Source organism: Xyrauchen texanus, chromosome 4 (genome assembly GCF_025860055.1).
Source record: "Xyrauchen texanus isolate HMW12.3.18 chromosome 4, RBS_HiC_50CHRs, whole genome shotgun sequence".
NCBI classification, from domain to species: domain Eukaryota; kingdom Metazoa; phylum Chordata; class Actinopteri; order Cypriniformes; family Catostomidae; genus Xyrauchen; species Xyrauchen texanus.
The window spans coordinates 13,366,199-13,389,477 of NC_068279.1; the positions used below are offsets into that span (position 1 = coordinate 13,366,199).

At 45.5% G+C, this 23,279-nt stretch overlaps 1 protein-coding gene across 3 annotated transcripts in view; it reads right to left on the minus strand.

Moving 5' to 3' along the window:
- Nucleotides 1–23,279, minus strand: part of tenm1 (teneurin transmembrane protein 1) — a 291,251-nt gene that overhangs the window by 117,327 nt on the left and 150,645 nt on the right. For all 3 annotated transcript variants that reach the window (XM_052114410.1, XM_052114401.1, XM_052114419.1), the window contains exon 5: nt 21,171–21,409. In XM_052114410.1, coding sequence (XP_051970370.1) covers nt 21,171–21,409 — 239 coding nt within the window. The remainder of the gene's footprint in view (nt 1–21,170; nt 21,410–23,279) is intronic.

Here is a 23,279-nt window from a genome sequence, read left to right on the forward strand (position 1 = left end):
CGGGCCCCTGGGGGTAACATTTGCATGCTAGATGAAATGCATAAAAAAACGTGGTAAAGTAATAAGTGAAACAAATCTGACATTTGAGACTCAAAAACATCCCAAAGCAGGAACAAACAATTGAATGTGAAGCTTTAAAGGGTGGATAAACATTTGGTTACGTATGTAACCACCGTTCCCCGAGGGAGGGAACGACACGTTGTGTCGGAGAAGCGACACTAGGGGTCTCTCTTGAGCGCCGATATTCACCTCTGATCTTATTGAAAAGGGCCAATGGGAGTTGGCAGTCGGTATTTGCATATCCCGCCCCCGGACATACGGGTATTTAAGCGGCGCAAATACGGGAGTTCATTCAGGATTTTTCTGAGGAGCCGGAAATGGCTGGCCACAACAGTGGCTCGGTTCAGTGACATGGCAGAGGAAAGACACAACGTGTCGTTCCCTCCCTCGGGGAACGGAGGTTACATACGTAACCAAACGTTCCCCTTCTGTCGCTCTCTCCACGTTGTGTCGGAGAAGCGACACTAGGGGACCCATTCCAATCTTGCCATGCGCTGAACCTTGTACGTGGACCGCCGTTACAGAGGCGGGCAGGGATTTCATCCAGTGCCACGCATCGTCTGTACCTGGCTGCACGTACCCTTCTCCAATGCCCCATAAGAACATCGGAGTCCTTCTAGTTACCCTGGGAGGGGAACAAGGCGATGTTTGCCAACATGGGAACAGGCCAGCCTGGCTGGGCCTCTTTTCTCTCTATGTTTCTCACATAGAGCAATCACGGCCGGGGCCCTTACACGCATATAGGGAAGGGGGTCTTACCCTGACCCTGCGGAGACCACACCTGCCCTTTTTCTTGGGGAGGAAAAGTGGTAGACACGTCACACGGCCGTCTTAGGGCTCGTGTGGAAAGTATGGTGTGGTGGTAGATCCAGCCTTGAAAGGGGGGACTTGCTACAGCACGGCGACCGAGGCAGCTGTAACTGCCTAAGGGAGACACGGGGGTCCGCTCTTAAGGGGACAGAACCGTGGAATTACACACAGGGGGAGTCCGAACAGGAGGCCTTCTTATTTTACCTGTGGAGCCCCATACCAGTACGGGGTGGCCATCAGGGTACCCGCAGTGGCTTGGGTCGGCGAGTTCCTCCGCTGAACCGCGGACCCGGAGGGCTGGGGAGGAATCGACCAGGGGCCCGACTCGGAGTGGGGCGCCCTGGGAAGAAGGCGCACTACTTTACCTTGACGTCAGGAAAAGGGCGCTGGGCGCAAGCGATCCACCGGCCGGTCGGTCTACGTGTTACCGAGTTCTCACGGGCTCGGACCTGAGAAAACACGAGACGCTAACCGACTCAACGCGGAGGTTGTAAAACCTCGCGAATGTGTTGGGTGTTGCCCAACCCGCGGCTCTACAGATGTCTGCTAGGGAGGTGCCCTTGGCCAGTGCCCACGAGGACGCAACACCCCTTGTTGAGTGAGCTCGGACCCGTAAGGGTAGGGGCACGGCCTGGGTGTGATAAGCCAGTGTGATGGCATCGACAACCCAGTGGGCGAGCCTCTGTTTGGAGACGGCATTCCCTTTCTGCCGTCCCCCAAAGCAGACAAAGAGCTGCTCAGAGCGTCTGGTGCTCTGTGTGCGGTCCAGGTAAATGCGCAGGGCACGCACTGGACACAGCAACGAAAGGGCTGGGTCTGCCTCCTCCCGGGGCAGCGCTTGCAGGTTCACTACCTGATCTCGGAATGGTGTGGTAGGAACCTTGGGCACATAGCCCGGTCGCGGTCTTAGGATCACAGACGTATCTGCCGGACCGAACTCCAGGCAAGTGTCGCTGACAGAGAACGCTTGCAGGTCCCCGACCCTCTTAATGGAGGTGAGCGCGATCAGCAGGGCCGTCTTAAGAGAGAGGGCCCTGAGTCCAACTGATTCGAGCGGCTCGAAGGGAGGTCTCTGGAGTCCTGCCAAGACTACCGAGAGATCCCAGGAGGGAACTAGGCCTGGCCGGGAGGGATTCAACCTCCTGGCGCCTCTCAGGAACCTGAGGATCAGGTCGTGCTTACCCAAAGACTTGCCGTCTACAGGATCGTGGTGGGCGGCGATAGCGGCAACATACACCTTGAGGGTGGACGGGGACAGACTCCTGTCCAGCCTCTCCTGTAGGAACAGAAGCACTGACCTAATCGCGCATCTCTGCGGGTCTTCGGCTCAGGAAGAACACCAATCTGCGAACAAGCGCCACTTTAGGGCGTAAAGGTGCCTGGTAGAGGGGGCTCTGGCTTGGTTGATGGTATTCAAAACGGTCGCCGGTAAGCCGGCTAGCTCTTCCGCGTCCCGTCCAGGGACCAGACGTGGAGGTTCCAGAGGCCTGGGCGCGGGTGCCAGAGCATGCCCCGTCCCTGAGAGATGAGGTCCTTTCTCAGGGGAATTCGCCAGGGAGGAGCTGTCGCGAGGAGCCTGAGTTCCGAGAACCAAGTCCGAGTGGGCCAGTAGGGGGCCACCAACGTGACTTGCTCCTCGTCCTCCCTGACCTTGCACAGCACCGGTGCAAGAAGGCTCACTGGGGGAAATGCGTACTTGCGCAGCCCCGAGGGCCAGCTGTGAGCCAGCGCATCTGTCCCGAGGGGAGCCTCTGTTAGGGCGTACCAGAGCGGGCAGTGGGAGGTTTACTGTGCGGCGAACAGGTCTACCTGGGCCTTGCCAAACCGTTCCCAAATCAGCTGGACCAACTGGGGGTGAAGCCTCCACTCCCCGCCGGGCAGGCGTTGTCGTGATAGCGCGTCCGCTACGATGTTGAGCTTGCCGGGGATGTGAGTGGCACGCAGCGACTTGAGTCGCTGCTGGCTCCATAGGAGGAGACGGCGGGCGAGTTGTGACATGTTGCGGGAGCGTACGCATAAGAACATCGGAGTCCTTCTAGTTACCCTGGGAGGGGAACAAGGCGATGTTTGCCAACATGGGAACAGGCCAGCCTGGCTGGGCCTCTTTTCTCTCTATGTTTCTCACATAGAGCAATCACGGCCGGGGCCCTTACACGCATATAGGGAAGGGGGTCTTACCCTGACCCTGCGGAGACCACACCTGCCCTTTTTCTTGGGGAGGAAAAGTGGTAGACACGTCACACGGCCGTCTTAGGGCTCGTGTGGAAAGTATGGTGTGGTGGTAGATCCAGCCTTGAAAGGGGGGACTTGCTACAGCACGGCGACCGAGGCAGCTGTAACTGCCTAAGGGAGACACGGGGGTCCGCTCTTAAGGGGACAGAACCGTGGAATTACACACAGGGGAGTCCGAACAGGAGGCCTTCTTATTTTACCTGTGGAGCCCCTATACCAGTACGGGGTGGCCATCAGGGTACCACGCAGTGGCTTGGGTCGGCGAGTTCCTCCGCTGAACCGCTGGACCCGGAGGGCTGGGGAGGAATCGACCAGGGGCCCGACTTCGGAGTGGGGCGCCCTGGGAAGAAGGCGCACTACTTTACCTTGGCGTCAGGAAAGGGCGCTGGGCGCAAGCGATCCACCCGGCCGGTCGGTCTACGTGTTACCGAGTTCTACGGGCTCGGACCTGAGAAAACACGAGGCGCCAACCGACTCAACGCGGAGGTTGTAAAACCTCGCGAATGTGTTGGGTGTTGCCCAACCCGCGGCTCTACAGATGTCTGCTAGGGAGGTGCCCTTGGCCAGTGCCCACGAGGACGCAACACCCCTTGTTGAGTGAGCTCGGACCCGTAAGTGTAGGGGCACGGCCTGGGTGTGATAAGCCAGTGTGATGGCATCGACAACCCAGTGGGCGAGCCTCTGTTTGGAGACGGCATTCCCATTCTGCCGTCCCCAAAGCAGACAAAGAGCTGCTCAGAGCGTCTGGTGCTCTGTGTGTGGTCCAGGTAAATGCGCAGGGCACGCACTGGACACAGCAACGAAAGGGCTGGGTCTGCCTCCTCCCGGGGCAGCGCTTGCAGGTTCACTACCTGATCTCGGAATGGTGTGGTAGGAACCTTGGGCACATAGCCCGGTCGCGGTCTTAGGATCACAGGCGTATCTGCCGGACCGAACTCCAGGCAAGTGTCAGCTGACAGAGAACGCTTGCAGGTCCCCGACCCTCTTAATGGAGGTGGCGCGATCAGCAGGGCCGTCTTAAGAGAGAGGGCCCTGAGTCCAACTGATTCGAGCGGCTCGAAGGGAGGTCTCTGGAGTCCTGCCAAGACTACCGAGAGATCCCAGGAGGGAACTAGGCCTGGCCGGGAGGGATTCAACCTCCTGGCGCCTCTCAGGAACCTGAGGATCAGGTGCGTGCTTACCCAAAGACTTGCCGTCTACAGGATCGTGGTGGTGGCGATAGCGGCAACATACACCTTGAGGGTGGGCGGGGACAGACTCCTGTCCAGCCTCTCCTGTAGGAACAGAAGCACTGACCCTAATCGCGCATCTCTGCGGGTCTTCGGCTCAGGAAGAACACCAATCTGCGAACAAGCGCCACTTTAGAGCGTAAAGGTGCCTGGTAGAGGGGCTCTGGCTTGGTTGATGGTATTCAAAGCGGTCGCGGTAAGCCGGCTAGCTCTTCAGCGTCCCGTCCAGGGACCAGACGTGGAGGTTCCAGAGGTCTGGGCGCGGGTGCCAGAGCATGCCCCGTCCCTGAGAGATGAGGTCCTTTCTCAGGGGAATTCGCCAGGGAGGAGCTGTCGCGAGGAGCCTGAGTTCCGAGAACCAAGTCCGAGTGGGCCAGTAGGGGGCCACCAACGTGACTTGCTCCTCGTCCTCCCTGACCTTGCACAGCACCGGTGCAAGAAGGCTCACTGGGGAAATGCGTGCTTGCGCGGCCCGAGGGCCAGCTGTGAGCCAGCGCATCTGTCCCGAGGGAGCCTCTGTTAGGGCGTACCAGAGCGGGCAGTGGGAGGTTTACTGTGCGGCGAACAGGTCTACCTGGGCCTTGCCAAACCGTTCCCAAATCAGCTGGACCAACTGGGGTGAAGCCTCCACTCCCGCCGGGCAGGCGTTGTCGTGATAGCGGCGTCCGCTACGATGTTGAGCTTGCCGGGGATGTGAGTGGCACGCAGCGACTTGAGTCGCTGCTGGCTCCATAGGAGGAGACGGCGGGCGAAGTTGTGACATGTTGCGGGGCGTCGCCGCCTTGGCGATTTATGTACGCCACCACCGTGGTGCTGTCCGATCTCACGAGGACATGTTTGTCCCGAACTAATGGGAGGAACTTCCTGAGAGCAAGAAGGACGGTCAGCAACTCCAGGCAATTGATGTGCCAACGCAGCGGGGCCCCTTTCCAACGGCCCGCTGCTGCGTGCCCGCTGCACACGGCACCCCACCCGGACCGGGAGGCGTCGGTTGTGACCAGGATGCGTCGGGACACCTGCTGCAGGGGCACTCCTGCCCGTAAAAAGCAGAGGTCTGTCCAGAGTCGGAGTGTTTTGAGGCAGGCGGGGGTGATCCTTACCCGATGCGTGCCGCGGTGCCATGCTTGTCTTGGGACTCGAGTCTGGAGCCAGTGCTGGAGTGGTCTCATATGCATCAACCCCAGCGGCGCGACCGCGTGGAGGACGCCATATGCCCCAGGAGCCTCTGGAAAAGTTTTAGAGGGACCACTGTGCCTGGCTTGAAGGAAGCGAGGCAGTCCAGCACCGACTGAGCCCGCTCGCTCGTGAGACGTGCTGTCATTGAGACTGAGCCTAACTCCAACCCGAGAAAAGAGATGCTCTGAACCGGAGTGAGCTTGCTCTTTTCCCAGTTGACCTGAAGCCCCAAGCGGCTGAGGTGCCGGAGCACCTGGTCTCTGTGTGTGCATAGTAACTCTCGAGAGTGTGCTAGGATGAGCCAGTCGTCGAGGTAGTTGAGAATCGCGGATGCCGGCTACTCGTAGCGGGGCAAGGGCCGCCTCTGCGACTTTCGTGAAGACGCGAGGGACAGAGACAGGCCGAAGGGGAGGACTTTGTACTGAAATGCCTGGCCGTCGAACGCGAACCGTAGGAAGGGTCGGTGTCGTGGCAAAATTGAGGCGTGGAAGTACTGCGTCCTTCAGGTCCACCGCTGCGAACCAATCTAGATGCTGAGCGCCAGCCAGAATATTTCTCTGCGTAAGCATTTTGAGCGGGAGTTTTAACAAGGCCCGATTGAAAGCTTCGCAAGTCCAGGATTGGTCGTAAGCCGCCGCCTTTCTTGGGTACAATGAAGTAAGGGCTGTAGAAACCCTTCCTCATTTCGGTTGGAGGGACGGGCTCTACAGCGCCCTTGGCTAAGAGGGTCGCAATTTCTGTGCGCAGGTAACTGGCGTGCTCACCGTGTACTGCTGAGAAGCGGACGCCCTGAAGGGGCGGGAGCCGGGCAAACTGAATTGCGTAACCGAGTCGAATGGTCGGTGCAGCCAGTGTGATGCGTTGGGAAGCGAAAGCCACGCTTCCCAGCTCTGCGCTAGGGGCACCAAAGGGACGAGTATTTTGGACGTACCAGCGGGGCCTCGCAGCGGGCGGAACAGGTAATGCAGCGTCGGGCGGCTTCGTGCCTGCGGCCTGAGGTGCTGAGAATAGACTCAAAGCACTTACCTTGCTCCAGCGCCCGGCAGGGGCGGGTTCTTGACTGAGGAGGAGGTCTGATGTTGGCGTCCTCTGGACTCGTCTGAACCGGCCAGCCGGGGGACAGTCGTGGGCAGGCGGAAGGCGGGATCGCCGCGTCCGGTGTACCGGGACTGTTGTGATCTGAAAGCACATTGCCGTGAGAGCGGCATTTGCGAGCCAGGTGACCCAGAGGCAAAGGAAATAGCTCTTTTATTGAGAATGTGGGTACCACAGCCCCGTCAGGGGTGTGGCAAATGAAAAAACAAAGGATTCTCCTCCCGGCCCTCCACCGGGGGCGGAGCGGTCTTACCACCTCCAGAGCTAACGTCTTCGGCTCTGGGTCAGCTGTCTCAGGAACGGCTTGGGAGCCTTCCGGGTCCTGGAGGGGTTCGTGAGACAGGGGCGTCGCCGCCTGCGGAGTGCTTCGGCAGCTGGGGCTGAGAGCTGGGCCTGGGTTGAGGCGGAGCAGGAGCTGGTTTCCTCGCAGGGGATGCCCTCGGCGGGCAGACGGGGCAGGGCCCGTAGCGGCAGGTCTGCGGCGGGGCATGATGTGCGAAATGGCCTCCGTCTGCTTCACCGCGAGGAGAACTGTTGGGCGGAGTCCTCGGCGGTGTCACCGAAAAGGCCAATCTGGGAGACAGGTGTGTCCAGGAGGCGGTTTTTGTCAGCCTCACGCATCTCGACCAGGTTGAGCCAAAGATGGCGTTCCTGGACCACTAGGGTGGCCATCGTCTGTCCGAGTGCCTGCGCTGTGGCCTTCGTCAGCTCTCAGGGCGAAGTCGGTCGCTGAGCGCAGTTCCTGCAGCACATCAGGATCAGGTCCACCCCGTGCATGTTTCTGAGAGCTTTGGCCTGGTGGACTTGCAGGAGGGTCATTGCATGCAGGGCGGAGGCAGCGCGTCCAGCCGTAGTGTAGGCCTTGGCGTTAAGCGAGGATGTTGTCCTACAGGGCTTGGATGGGAGTACGGGCGACCCCGCCAGGAGGTAGGGCTACCGGGGCATAGATGGTGCGCAACTGCCCTATCAACCTGGGGAATCGCGTCGTACCCGTGGGCTCTCCGCCGTCGAGGGTGGAGAGAGTGGAGCGGGTGGCACCTAGGCGAGCGGAGGCGGGGCTCTCCACGTGAGCGTCAGCTCATCATGCACCTCCGGGAAGAAAGGGACTGGGGGATCGCGAGGCCTTGAGCAGCGCTGCCCCAGGAACCAATCATCCAACCGAGAAGGCTGTGGGGAGGATGGAGGGTTCCAGTCCAACCCCACGCTCAAGGCGGCCCAGGCAAGCATGTCGGACATCTGGCGTCGGCCTCAGCCTGGGCCTGCTGGCCCGGCGGCAGTCCAGGGAGTCCTCAGCATCAGACACCGCACTCTCTGATGCAGCGGCGACGCTCATCTGCTTCGGACTCGGGAGGATAGACAGCCGGGCCGTGAGGCGAGCCGCTATCGCCCGTGGCGTGGGCGGAGACCAGCGAGCGTGTCGGGAAGCGGGAGGTTCGCGGGGGCTACCCGGCGAAACTGCACCCGCTGCCGCCCCAAATCGCCCCTAGCGCCAACCGCACCGTCCTTAATCCCGTGGGAAGAAGGAGCAATGCGAGGTGCAGCTGGGGTGGCTTGCTTTCTGTTGAAAGCGAGCCACGACCGCTAACGTGGTCATGGTCATGTTCTCGCAGTGAGAACATGAACCATCCATAAACGCCGCCTCGGTGTGATCGCGGCCCAAACACACGAGACAGCGCCTGTGGCCGTCTGAAGCAGAGAGCACTCTACGCATCCAGGAGCGACACAGGGGCGGAAAGGCATCTTGAAAAGACGGCGTCCTTAAAAGGACGTTCAACGCCGCTGTGTTTGCTCTTTTAGAGAAAATTACTCTTTTAGTAAAAAACTCTTTTAATACACAGTGTGTGTGTGTGTACGTGTCTGCGCTGTCGAAGCGCTCAGGGGCAACAGTGCACGCCGTGCACTGAGAAGGAGAAAGCCGCTGTTGTGTGCCGTCAAGATCCAACAGCATGCAGATCGTCAGAGGAAAACAGGAACGTTTAAGTGGCGTGTAACTCGCAGCAAACTGCAGACAGACCATCGGCTCCGAAGAAATTTTCTGAATGAACTGCCGTATTTGCGCCGCTTAAATACCGGTATGTCCGGGGGCGGGATATGCAAATACCGACTGCCAACTCCCATTGGCCCTTTTCAATAAGATCAGAGGTGAATATTGGCGCTCAAGAGAGACCCCTAGTGTCGCTTCTCCGACACAACGTGGAGAGAGCGACAGAAGGGGAACCTCTGTTTTCTCTGATCAAACCTCTCTCATAAGGCATGCTAACATGTAAATAAAGTGGTCTAATCGGCCTGAATCATCATAACCAAAGGATCTAAAAACAGCTTTACCTCTAAGGCCTCTTTAATTGTCTTTATTACAGGCTTTAGAAATGGCTATTTATCTGGAAGCATCTCTGCGATCACTGTCCTATAATGGCGTTGACACAAAGAAAACCATGTAAACAAATGCAGGGGTAAATGTGTATGTCTACATCTGTCTGTGTTCTCTGAAAAAATGCCTTTCTCTCCATCATGAAGACACCTAACGATTAGCCTTAGGGTGGGTGTTTTTATGCTTTAGATACAAAAATTCAAATGCACACACAGACACACTATAAAGCAACTGTTTGATTTATTTTAAAGCCAAATGGCTTTGAGGTGCTCTTCTGAGTAGGGGTTGCGAGATCTATAGTTTTTATTTTTCATTGATGCAGTGTTATGATCATGAAAAAACACATTATGATCCATAAATAAACATTAATTTTCACCTTCTAAAGCTATGAAAACCTTATCAAGCTCACATTAGTATAGAAAAATCATTAGTGAGTGTACAGTATGTGCGTGTGTGGCACTGGCACAGATAGATCACATCTATGGCTGTTATATAATGTATGTGTCATTTAAAAGGAAACATGAGGAACAGCATGTGTGCATACAATTTGAATGAATAATACAGTAGCGCATGCCAGATTCACCAAAGAGAAAATGACACCCACACTCACTGCCATTTGTCTACGGTTTCATGCCTTTTTTTTGCTTTTAATATAGTAATAATAATAAATATAGCTGCAAGCAGCAATGCGGATTCCTCCTCAAAATGGCAAATCATTTAAAATTGATCAGTAGATGGTTGGGGATAAACCCTCCCAATTAAGGAATTCAAAAAAACATGTCTTTGTCTGAATCCTAAACGAAACATTTTCAATGTACAGGAAAATCCATACCGGACCTTATGGATCCTTGAGGCTTTTTGTTCCCAATGAGAAATGAGGCATGTACACCAAGTTTCAGAAGAATTGGACAAATGGCGTGGAAATGGTATCACTTTGAAAATATTTTTTTGGGGCGTGGCCTGTAGCGCCACCTATGGTCGAATGTGGGCCATTCTTGGTTTGTGGGTTCCTGTTGGCCTGTAGTATCAATGTACAAAATTAGAAAATATTTGACCAGAAAATGGGAATTTTGGAGTGGCCTGTAGCGCCCCTAGGGGCGTAATGTGGGCCATTCTTGGTTTGTGGGTTCCTGTTGGCCTATGGAATCAATGTACCAAATTAGAAAATGTTTGACCAGAAAATGGGAATTTTGGAGTGGCCTGTAAGCCCCCTAGGGGCTGAATGTTGGCCATTCTTGGTTTGTGGGTTCCTGTTGGCATGTAGTATCAATGTACCAAATTAGAACATTTTTGACCAGAAAACGGGAATTTTGGCGTGGCCTTTAGTGCTCCCTAGTGGCGTAATGTCGTCCATTCTTGGTTTGTGGGTTCCTGTTGGCCTGTAGTACCATTGTACCAAATTAGAACATTTTAGACCAGAAAATGGGAATTTCGGCATGGCCTGTAAGCGCCTCTAGGGGCTGAATGTTGGCCATTCTTTATGCAGTACTTCAGAGTGATGTCATCTTGAAGCATGTTAGGTTTGAAAAACCATCAGTCAAAATAACATTTGATTTATTGACACGTATATATTGTTAAAATTTGGACATTTACATAAACACGCCCCTTTCAGCCATTTTGTATCAGTATTCATTTTTCCTAAGTAACGTTTTCAAAGACTTCAATTCTACACATGTGTACCAAATTTCAAGTCAATTGGAGCTACGGTTCAGGAGAAGAAGAGTTTTGTAGGTTTTCACAAATTTTCACCGTACGGGAAAATCCATCATGGCGGAAGTTATGGGTTCTTGAGGCTTTTTGTTCCCCATGAGAAATGAGGCATGTACACCAAGTTTCAGAAGATTTGGACAAATGGCGTGGAAATGGTATCACTTTGAAAATATTTTTTTTGGGCGTGGCCTGTAGCGCCACCTATGGGCGAATGTTGACCATTCTTGGTTTGGGGGTACCCGTTGGCATGGACTATCAATGTGCCAATTTAGAAAAGTTTTGACCAGTGACTTTTTGAGCTATTTGGGCTCAAAATAATAAAACCATCAATTACAATAGATTCCCTCCTACGGAGGAATCTAATAATAATACATTTTATTTGGCCGATGCCTTTCTAAATACCCAAGGACATCTTACATGTTTCGGAGGACTTAAAAATACAAATACATTTAAATTCATATTATGCTAATACATGTTACAAATATGACAAATCAGCAAAATGCTAAGAACGCCCGAAGAAAGCACTATAAAGAGTGTCAGTAGGGTAACTATGGCAATATAGAAAAAATGTTTTAAAGATTAAAAGCTTTCTTAAAAAGAAAGGTCTTTAACAATTTTTTAAATGAATTGACTGTGTCTGCCTGTCGAATGTAGGAGGGAAGGGCATTCCAGAGTCTTGGAGCAGCGCAACTGAAGGCCCTGGCCCCCATGGTGGATAGACGGAATTTGGGGGTGACAAGTAGGCCAGTTGAGGAAGAGCGAAGGGAGCATGTAGGAACATATCCTGATAGGAGGCCATAAATATAGCTGGGTGCAAGATTATGGAGTGCTTTGTAGGTGATGACGAGGATCTTAAAGTCAATACGGTAGTGCACAGGGAGCACTACCGTATATAGTATGTGACGTGCCCTGCCTTCTCATGCACTGGCACACACTGGCACATCCTGCCTTGACCTCTCATTCACTTGCACACCCTGCGTCAGCTGGCCACACCCTGCCTACTCCCGTCCTGCCCCGTCTCCTTCTGTACAGCCACTCACTGTCACAGCTTGCCACACCCTGACTTCTCGTGTCCTGCTCCGTCTTCTGTACTGCTACTTTCTATTTCATCTAGCCATGTCCTGCCAACTTTTGTCCTGCCCCACCTCCTCACACATTGCCACATTCTGCTACATCCTGCCCTGCCCAACCTCCTCCTGTCCAGCCACATTTTGCCTAGCTCCATCTCCTCCATTCCTGCATCAGTCCATCATTTACCAGTCGATTGTTGCCACTTTCAGATTCAGTAAATCCAGATCCAATAAAATGAAAGTCTGGAATAAATTAGGTTGTCCAGTTCAATTCTCCATCCAGTCACATCAGCTGTTATATTCTTCAAGCCAATCACAGCTCATTGGAGCCATTGACACAAATCCAGTGGAAGAGAGGTCCCCTTATTTTTCTCCATTGTCTGTTTATTGAATTAGTTTTAAAGGGGTCATATCATGAGAAAATAAAATTTTCCTTAAAAACCAGTCCAGAAATACCATCTATTAAACCTCAACTCAGAAACACAAATAGATTACCACATGACTGCCCACATTTACAACACCTATTTGGTGTTCAGAAACTTGGTCTGACTTGTCATGGCTGTGTAAACTTGCTGCTCCTTCTGAAAGATAACAATGTTAAAAACAAGCCATTGGCCACAGAATGTCTGTGATCTTTTCAGTACGACCTTAACAATATGAGTGGCAAATTTCTTTGCAAATTGTTTTGTATGAAGATAAATCAGTAGCAAATCTTGAGAACTTGTACAATAAATATTTGTACTCATAAGTTGAAAGTTACACCAACAGCACTGATGTGAAAACTTGTAAAATAAAAATTTTAAGTCGAATGCTGCAATCTGCACTCACAGACAATAATTAAAAGCGTGTGTTCTAAATGTATAATTGCAGACAATTAGCCACAAATGTCTAAAATGGCATTCACATCAATACAACTAAAGACAAAAACTTGTATTACACATTAACTATTGTACTTTAATTAATTTTCACAGTACAATCACAAATCGGCACTTACAACCTCTAAAATCTGCCACTGCAAATTTAAATCTACGTCTTGACTTTTGCAACTACTTTTGCGGAAAACCTGTAGCAAAACTCACTTGTGCGCCTGTAAATACTGATGCGAGAGAGCAAGACCAGTGTTTGGCGAGGGAGGGGGCAATGAAGTAAATTTATTGGGTGATAAATTGCTAATGAAATAGCACTTTTTTTGTACGTGATGACGTCACACAACAGCTTGTTTGTTAAGCGATGGAGGGATCTAACAATCCAAAGGGTACGTTTTTTTTTTTAATTATTAAATATTTTTAAAAAATGTTTTGGAAAACTCCTGGTTTAATTAAACTCTGGTTGATTTTAAGATCATCATTAGCAAACTTGCTTCAGCTAAAATAATAATGAATGTTGGCTATTTATACATCACACTAATGGACAACTACCTGTACAATACTTGGATACCTGGTAAAAATGTAAATCATTGAGTAGAAAGAAGTCTTCATCAATAATATACGTTAGTATATCAGTGAAAAAAAGACATATTGATAAGTGTGGGAGTTTTACAAAACTTTTTTTATTACTTTTTATTGATTATTAAAAAACGTACCCTCTGATTGTTAGATCCCTCCACCACCTGCTCTGCTTTGCCCTTACAAAAAAATCTTTCTTTTTTTTATTGAAGAAAAAAAAGATTACAATGAAAAAGTGCAATAAAGCAGTATCAATGCAGACTTGCATATTTGTAGCAAAATAATATACATCACTTGTACACTAGCATCACTTGTAAACAAAAAGTAATGGAAAAAAGGAAATAAAAAGAAGAAAAACATTCACATCATTCAGAAGGCAGGAAATACCTCATAATAAGCAAGAAAAAAAATAAATACAAAATAAATAAATATATATATTTTTTATTTATTTATTTTTTATTTTTTATTTTTTAATCGCTAATATATCTCTTAACATTTATAAGCACTTGATTTCCAGCATGAATTCTGCAAATATAGGTAGTTTTTTAAGAAATGTCTTTTGGTATATAAAATTTAGCACCCACAATAAGAAAATAAATACAATTCTACAAAATTCTCTTTGACACAAAAATCATATTTTCACTTGAAAAAACAATGGAGACTCAGATCGTGTCAAAAAGCAGAAACAAGATCACAAAAGAAAAACATATGTCAACACGTACAAAAACATCCCATTTTATTGGCTAGGCATCAACCAATAAAACAACTTCATTGCTGCCTCCCAGCCAAACACTGGTCTTGCTCTCTCGCATCAGTATTTACAGGTGCACAAGTGAGTTTTGCTAGAGGTTTTTTAGTCATAGCAAAGTTAAGGCGTGAAGATTAAAAGTTGCAGTGGCAGATTTTAGAGGCTGTAAGTGCCGATTTGTGCTTGTACTGCGAAAATGAAATAAAGTACAAAAGTTAATCTGTAATACAAGTTTGTGTCTGTAGTTGTATTGTCATTTTACACAATTGTGACTACTTGTCTGCAATTGTGAATTCAGAACACAAGCTTTGAATTATTGTCTGTGAGTGCAGATTGCAATATTCAACTTAAAATTTGTATTTTATTTCAAGTTTTCGCATCAGTGCTGTTAGTGTAAATTTCAACTTAGGAGAACAAATATTTATTGTAAAAGTTTTCAAATCCATATATGCAAGCTCTCGAGTTTTGTTACTGATTGACCTTTATAGTTTTGTAACAATGTAATTGAGACTTGGCAAAGGGCTATTATTGAATGATGGGAAAGTGGCAACTTTACTGGAGCCCTGGGCGTAGAATACTTGGGGGACATGTCCCCCTCACTTTTGCTGGCCAAATGTGTTTTCATTGTGTATCTAATACAGAAAATGTAAATGCAGACATTCAAATTCACTGGTCTATCTCTTAAGAGATGCAATAGCTACTCAACCATGCACACAAGCTTGTCATGTACCATCGTTTCCATTCCGACCATGTCACTCTCACAGAGCTGCATGTCAACAACAAGGCTAGATCATGAACTCAACATGGGAATAATACCCTCCATTCTTTACTGGGACATCAAGTAATTTAAGTTGTCTTGTAGTATCTGTTGACATTTTCTGATGGTGGTCTTTTATATTATAATGGTATTAAAGCTCACATCTTAAAGCGATAGAGGCTTTCTTTTAATTACATGTTAATTTGTGCTTTATGGAAAGGTACAAGTGAAAATATATATTGTTACAGTTTGACTGAGTGGTAGTTCTGTACAATTAGCCATATAGTTTATGTTTTAATATTCGGTTTGAGATAGCTTTTAGATATCCAGCCAAGAGTGAGCTCTTTTTTGTTGAAGAAATATCCTGGCTCATCCAAGCATTATAAACGGAATGAATGGTACCTTAGATTTTGAAGCCAAAAATAGCACATCCATCCATCAAAAAAGTAATCCATACGGCTCCATGGGGTTAATAAAGGCCTTCTGAAGTGAAGCGATGCGTTTTTGTAAGACAAATATCCATATTTATAACTTTATAAACTATAATCACTGGCTTATGGTAACGGCCGTCCGCCCTTTCACTGGCTTCGTCTATCCTCTGCGCTTCTACGTTGGTCACTTCTCATCGGAGCTTACATTACGGCTACATCATATGTTGGAACTGGAGTCTCTCGTGAACGCATGGATGGCCATTACCGGAAACTTTCCATTCTTTAATGATTCAGTATATACTTCTAACAAAAGTGGAGCCAGTTCTGTAGCATAAGATCGAAAAAATTCAGTGGCAAAGCCATCTGGCCCCGGAGCCTTTGTCCCTCGACTCAAAGAATGACAGAGGGAACGTTCGAATTAAGGATCAGAGTGTGTTGAATCTCACCGGCTTATGACATAAAAAGCATCAAAACTAGCAAAGTGCACAGAGCTCGCATGGCGTCTCCACAGAAACCAAAATGATTAACATTTAAGTGAACCTAGGGTATTAAAACAAAATGATTAAAAAATGCATGATGTGACCCCTTAAAGGTGTCCTTAATTTTTCTTTCACATTATCTTTTTAGGCATCTTTTTGGATTAATTTTATAGCCATTACAGCATCGATCAAGATAATAAAAACCTAGCTGGATATTATCTTTTTTTGCTTGGCTGGATGGAAACTTGTCTTGCTGAAACCATCTTACTCAGTTCCCTGGATAATTTCAGCTATCTGGGTCATAGCACACAACACAAACCTACACTTACACACACACACACACACACACACACACACACACACACACACACACACACACACACACACACACACACCTCACATTTACCCTCCTGTAACCAGCAATACACACCCAACAGACACTTAACTTTGAAAAAAGCCTCACACATCCAAAAAAACTCAAAACTGTAATACATTTTTTAGCATTGTACTGTATTATGTGGCAACATGTAAAGATGTTCAGAAAATAAGTGCAATGTCTAGAAGTCCCACTTTCTCTCTCTTATACACCCACACAAACAGATTCACTCAGTGCCTTTGATCAGGGGCGGACTGGCCATAGGGAGAACCAGGACTTTTCCCAGTGGGCCGAATTGGGGCCGAATGGGGCCAAACAGGCGGCGATGTGTTGAAACCGGCCACCGTGTTATGTCAAACGGGCCGCGACTGGCTGAAGAGGGCCCCAAATTGGTGCCGCGATATGCCGAAGGGGGCCGCATTATGCAAAAAAGGACAGCAAACCCCCAACAACTTTTGGGTCAGTTTCTATGTAAAATCCAGGGCTGATTTCTCTTCCCAGTCCACCCCTGCCTTTGATACATTTTCATCAACAATTATTGATTGCCTCTCTCTCTGTCCCTTCAGAGTCCTTGACTCAATTAGGACATAACAAAAACACACACACAAATTCACACTCCACTTAATGTCTCCATAGTGTGCGTGGATGGCTGGAAGCTAATGTGTATTAGTTATAGTTAAAATTGGAGTGAGGCCGAACGATAGAGCCTCATTAAAGTCATTTAACTGAATATACACACACATTTCAATTAAAACTCTTCTCTAAGGATAAACAATCTATTAAAACCCCTGACCTTAATCTACACTGTGAAATCGATCCATTTAACAATTTATACCATATTTAAAGGAACGTTTCAGGCTATAAACAACTTAAAGGGATAGTTTAACCAAAAATAAAAACTCTGTAATCATTTACTCAAATTTATGTTATTCCAAACCCATATTTATTTTTCTTTTCTTCTTCTTCTATGAAACACAATAGGAGATGTTAGGTAGAATGTTAAGGACTGACAGTCTCAGTCCCCAGTCGCTTTTGTTGTATGGAAAAAAATAGCAGCTTCAACATTCTTCCAAATTTCTCCTTTTGTATTCAATGGAAGATTGTCTTACAGGTTTGTAAGGGCAGAAATATATGGTGACAGAATTTGGTACAGTAACTCTTCTGTGGCATTATGTTGATAAACACAGAAAATAATTAACACTTGCACCACAGTTTGAGAAAATAAAAGCATGCCGCTAATGGAATTATTCCTTTTATAGCCAATATATTTGTAGTTTGTTTGTTTGACAAACTGAGGAATGAGTCAAAATTATTTTTGTGCAGCATCTGTGGCATGTAGTTGATTACCACAAAAACATATTTTGACTCCTTCCTTTCATAGAACATTAGCCCAGTATTTGTTTAGTGAAACAGATTTAAAGGGGTCATATTATGAGGAATTTATTTCCCTTTGATTTCTAAAAAAAAGTTTACTTTGTGCTATGAAAACATACTTACATTTTCAGAACCATCTATTGAAAAATCTGTGCAAATCATATGCAGATTACGTGAGGGCCTACACATGGACCTTTGCACTGCCCCTAACCTATCTTTAAAGGCATAGTTCACCCAAAAATAAACATTCTCTCATAATTTACTCACCCTCACACCATCCTAAATGTGTGACTTTCTTTCTTCAGCAGAACACAAAGATTTTAAGAACAATATCTCAGTTCTGTTGGTTCTTACAATGCAAGTGAATGGTGATAAGACATTTGTTGTGCCAAAAATCACATAAAGGAAACATAAAAGTAAAACATATAACTCCAGTGGTTAAATCCATATATTCAGAAGCAATATAATAGGTGTGGGTGAGAAACAGAACAATATTTAACTCCTTTTTACTCTAAATCTCTACTTTAACTTTAAGATGTGACAATGTAACTAAACAGCTACAACATGTGAATTTTAGATGTAAAAGCGAAAGTAGTGATTTAGAATATAAAGAGGACTTACATTTTGTTCTATTTCTCCCACACTTATTATATCACTTCTGAAGATATGGATTTAACCACTGGAGTCTTAAGGATTACTTAACATTTTCCTTTATGTGATTTTTGGAGCTAAAAATGTCTGATCACCATTCACTTGCATTGTATGGACCTACTGAGCTAAGATAATCTTCCAAAAATCTTTGTTTGTGTTCTGCAGAAGAAAAAAAAGCCATACACATCTGAAATGACATGAGAGTAAATTATGAGAGAATTTTCATTTTTGGGTGAACTATCCCTTTAACCCTACCACAATATTTAACCTAATAGGCAATGAGATGTCAACAATATGCCTATTGGCCAATCAAAGTAGACTTCAAGACTAGCACACAAATTAACATGTATTATGGGCCCTTCTCTTCTCATCTGTGACCCTTTTACTCAACAGGACAAAATACTTTCTTCAGCATGCAAAGATTCATTCATCCATTCTTATGCTCATCCTTTCTTTACATAATTTTTTATATTTATTATTTTTATCAATTCGCTTCCCTACATTTGCCCAGAAAATTGACTTAGAACATATTAAGATTGTTAGATGCAGACGGATTGAATCTGTTTGGACAGTGTGCCAGTAACGATGGGATGAAAGACGACGATACATTCATTAACTGCACATCTCCAGGACACACAGAGATCTAGCAAACTGTTTATGTGACATCATTAAAGGGTTAGTTTAGCCAAAAATGTCAAATATGTTATCATAAAGCCAAGGCTGTCTTTAAATACATGCAGTGCACATCTATTCTGTAATGTGCGTGATGCATATGCATTGCAGAGACCAACACTTACACATCATTTTGCTTCCTTTCTTTCAAAAGCTAAAAAATGTATAATGAATTAATCATGAATTATTAGCATTGAATTATTATATATACATCTATCTATCTATCTATCTATCTATCTATCTATCTATCTATCTATCTATCTATCTATCTATCTATATATATATATATATATATATATATATATATATATATATATATATATATATTATCATTATCATTATCATTTTATTAATATAGTAAATATAATGGTTTAAGAGTAGACCCATGAAAAAATATTTTCTATGGAACACAAATCTGAATAGCCAATTTGAAAAAATTATCCTAATAGTGTTTCTCTGAATCTCAAAATCATGCTGAATCCAAAAGAATCCAAAGATCCAAATTAATCTAAATGCTGAATCTGATTCAAAGGTACCATTGTTTAAGCTGGTCCTCTGGAAATCAAGCAACTACGCTAACAGACATTGAGGGCAAACAGTAATCATTTTTCAGGGCAAATAGAATAACATTATGTGTTTTTATTGATCGTATCTGTTTCTGCCCGTCTCTTTTTTGCACACGGAACAATGTGCGGCTAGAGTGAGGCTGAGAGGCCAGTGCACAGCATACAAGGAACATTACCACGACTGTGGCAATGCATCCACGGCAGCCTGTTAAAGTTGAAACGCCTGAGATTTGGTAATAGCAAAGACATCAAACTCATTATACATGTTTCTTGTTGCAAGGCTCCTCTCTTAGGTGGAACTCGCACTTACCCTAAACATGCGAATGGGATACAATTTGTAGGCGCATTTCTTTATTTTCAATCGCAAATGTGAGCAAAACTCTTGCACTTTACAGCCCTACGCTAGTGGCTCAGAAAGTACACAATTCACCTTTAAGGCCTCTGCTCTAGCATGAAGTAAAAGGTACTCCTGTTACAGGTTGTTCAGTAAAGCTGTAATTCCAAATGAAATGTGTTCAGAAGCGATATACACACTGTAGAACAGAAATGAACATCATGAATGTCAGATTCTCAAGCAATCATTAGCACATGTTTGGGAATTGAACAGGTCCTCGTTTCATTAACGAGAAAACACACTCCCAGACAAATGATTAGTGTTTAAGAGGTTGCTGTGTGAACTTCTGACCAGAAACTTTATTAACCGCAGTCTTTCAAGCGTTAATGGATGAAACCTTTTACCCTAATGTTTCTCTCTAAAATACACATAATTTTTTTGTGTGATTTTCAAGACAAATGCTTGTAATAGGGTGAAAGCCTGAGGAAATTAAGTCAGAACACTGAGGTGCATAAGCACTTCTCGCTCTCACACTCGCACACACACACACACACACACACACACACACACACACACACACACACACACACACACACGGTGACTTGGCTAAACAAAACTTTAACACCATTAACCTCTGAACGGCCTTGTGGGATATTTACTCTTTCATCTCTCATTCTCCCTCATCACTCATTCATAAATATTCATCTCTCTAATAGAGTTTTTCACAGTGTGAGATCTGCTAATTCTATATGACCCCAACCAGCATGACAGCAGACATGGACTAAGAGAGAGAGAGAGACACAGAGGTGAAGAGATAAGACACTCACTGATAATGTACGTCAAGAGCAGGATGAAGGCAGTGTAATTGCATTTATGCACAAAAGCCGTACATTTCCATTTACAGCAACAGTGGGGTTAACCGAATGAGAAAAGCAGTCTAGAGAGGGTGATTCTGGGTTAGTGGCTCAAAGGTGAGGAATACACTGTGCTGGAAGAGAGTGGGATATTTTTAATGGTCACAATTAAAATGGTCAACTCTAAAAATGTCCCTCAAATCTCATTTGCACTCTCATTCAATTAAAATATTTGTAAATTATTTCAAACATCATTGTTTCAAACTTACTGTGATGTGTCTCGATGTGCCCTATTTGAACTGAATGAGCTTTGAGTGCAATGGCAGAGGGAAGGATTATCATTGAATAACTTCAATTTAGTTTTTTCTCACACAAAGCTATCATATGGGTTTAGAAGACTTGGAATATAGTGCACAAGTCGCATGGACTACATTAATGGTGCTTTAATAATATTCTTTGGTCATTTTTAAAGCTAAGAGCTTCAGTCCCATTAGAAAAAAAGCACTCTAAATGTAATGAAAAAATAGTTGTGTTTGTGTACATTGAAAGATTCTTTCTTTATTATTTTCTTATTTATAAGGATTTGGAATGACATAAGAGTGATTTTGAGATACTACTAATCCTTTAAAGTGATGTGTGTAATTTTTTCAAGATTTTATTATATGATCCCAACCAGCATGACAGTAGACACAGACATAATAAAGACATAGAGGTAGCGAGATAAGACACTTACCAATGATATATGTCAGCAGTAGGGCCAAAGTCAGTGTAATTACACTTGCGCTCAGAGCCGTACACTTCCAGTTACAGCAACGGTATGGTTTACTGAACGAGAAGAGCGGTCTTGAGAGGGTGGTTCTGGGAAGTGGCCTCGGGGGTGGCGAATACACCGTGCTGGACGTTAGAGGGTAATTTTGATTGGCCGCGTTGAAAATGGCAGACGAACCAGAGCCGTGCTTGAACAGGAAGTGTCTGTAAATAGGTAACAGCATGTTAAATAAAGTCTATTCTGTCAATCAATTTATTTATTAATAGCTCAACATAACACATTTAAAGAAATAATACCTGGAAAACAGAGTCAGTCATACAGAGAGAGAGAGAGAGATGGAATAACAGAGATTGAGAAAAAGAAAGATGTGCAATCTGACTGAGTGATCTCTCTCACTTGATTTGGTTACTAATTGGAGTCATTTGCTCTCTTTAATTACAGATATTTAGCACCAAAGATTAATGAGACATTATTAATAGATAACATCCCTTAGATTCATTATGATATTAATTACACCGAGGGGTCCATTCCTTGAGTAATTAAAAGGTGCCTACTTGACAACAAATTTACTCTGATACACTGACCTTGTGTTGTAATGCCAACTTGTGCATGTTACACACAACTGGGTTTCTCACAAATAACTTGTCCATAAACTGAATTATGATTTTAGGTTAAAATGCATATGAATATATAAGGGAATTTAATTATTTTAAGTGCTGTGACTGATCACAATATTTTTTCCACAGATGTTTTTCATCATTATTATTCACAGTAAAGCTTTTTTTAAAGTTTACTTAAAAAAGTTCTGCACTGTGGCAAATGAGATTTTAAAAGTACAAATACAAATAGTCTCTTAAATTAGGTCATTAAAACAGCATACACAGTAAAAATAAATGAATTAAAAGATATTATGTTTAAAATAGTGGTAGATGAAGTACATCATCATGTTCTCCAAGACACAGTTGAGTTGTCATGTCAACAACCCAAAGCCCTTTTCTAGCCCTTTTCTCTGCCTCTAGTAGTTTTTCTTCCATTTTAAAATCAATGTATCCCTTTTTATTACGATTGAACCCTATTTTAAGAGCACTAAGCCCAGTGGTAATGCTATACATCATATGAGCAAAGTCAGTGGGCATGGCCATGAAGTTTTTATATTTTCGTGCAAGCACGTGCTAAGTCTAGGCGCAAGTGGGTTGGCGAAATTGCGCATGCAAAGCGCTAATGGGCTGGGTCAAGTGCAATTTAATATTGAGGTTCTTCTCCGGTTATTGCCCCATCTGTGTCCTATTATAAAGTATATTCCATTCTCTGTCCAGCAACATTGATATAAATGAAGACAACCCATTTATACGAATTTTGTAGTGTAATGTGCTGTATGCATCCCCTGCTCTGTAACAGTTTTGTCACTCTGCTCTGGACTATGATGTATGCGTTGTAAGTTCTCCATCAGTCACTCTGGAACAGTTCGCTCTTGTGCTGCTCGCCTGTGATTTGATTCTCATTGTTCTTTGTTTTGTAATTTATATATACATTTGTTTCTCTGTTTAATGCATTGGAAAAGCACTACAAAATATACTTATTATTATTTTTAGGCCTATTATTATTATTTTAATTACTATTATTAATCTACTGACACACAAATCATGGCTAGTGTTAAAAGTGATTGAAAGCACTTTGATATCATCTGCTGGTGGAATCCCCAAATTGCAAATGCAGGAACTGATTTTAGACTTTTCGCCAAGATTAGATGTGCTTCTAAAATGTCTTAGTGCAACTACCTATTTCTCTGGAAAACAACAAATTGTGGTTTGCACCCCTTTATTAACATAAAATACATGTATACACGTATACATGTATACACTCATACACTCACAAAAAGCGCAAACACTCCCACCACACCGACTTGCGCTGGCATAAAAATTGCGCTTAGAATTAGTGCTCATGAAAATAGAGCCTGATATGTGCCTACATCTGTTAGTGTGTGTGATACACAGAAACAGGTATACAACCCGGTGATTGTGTCACATAGATGACAAACAGATAGACAGATAGCCATGGGGAAATTGGTTTAAG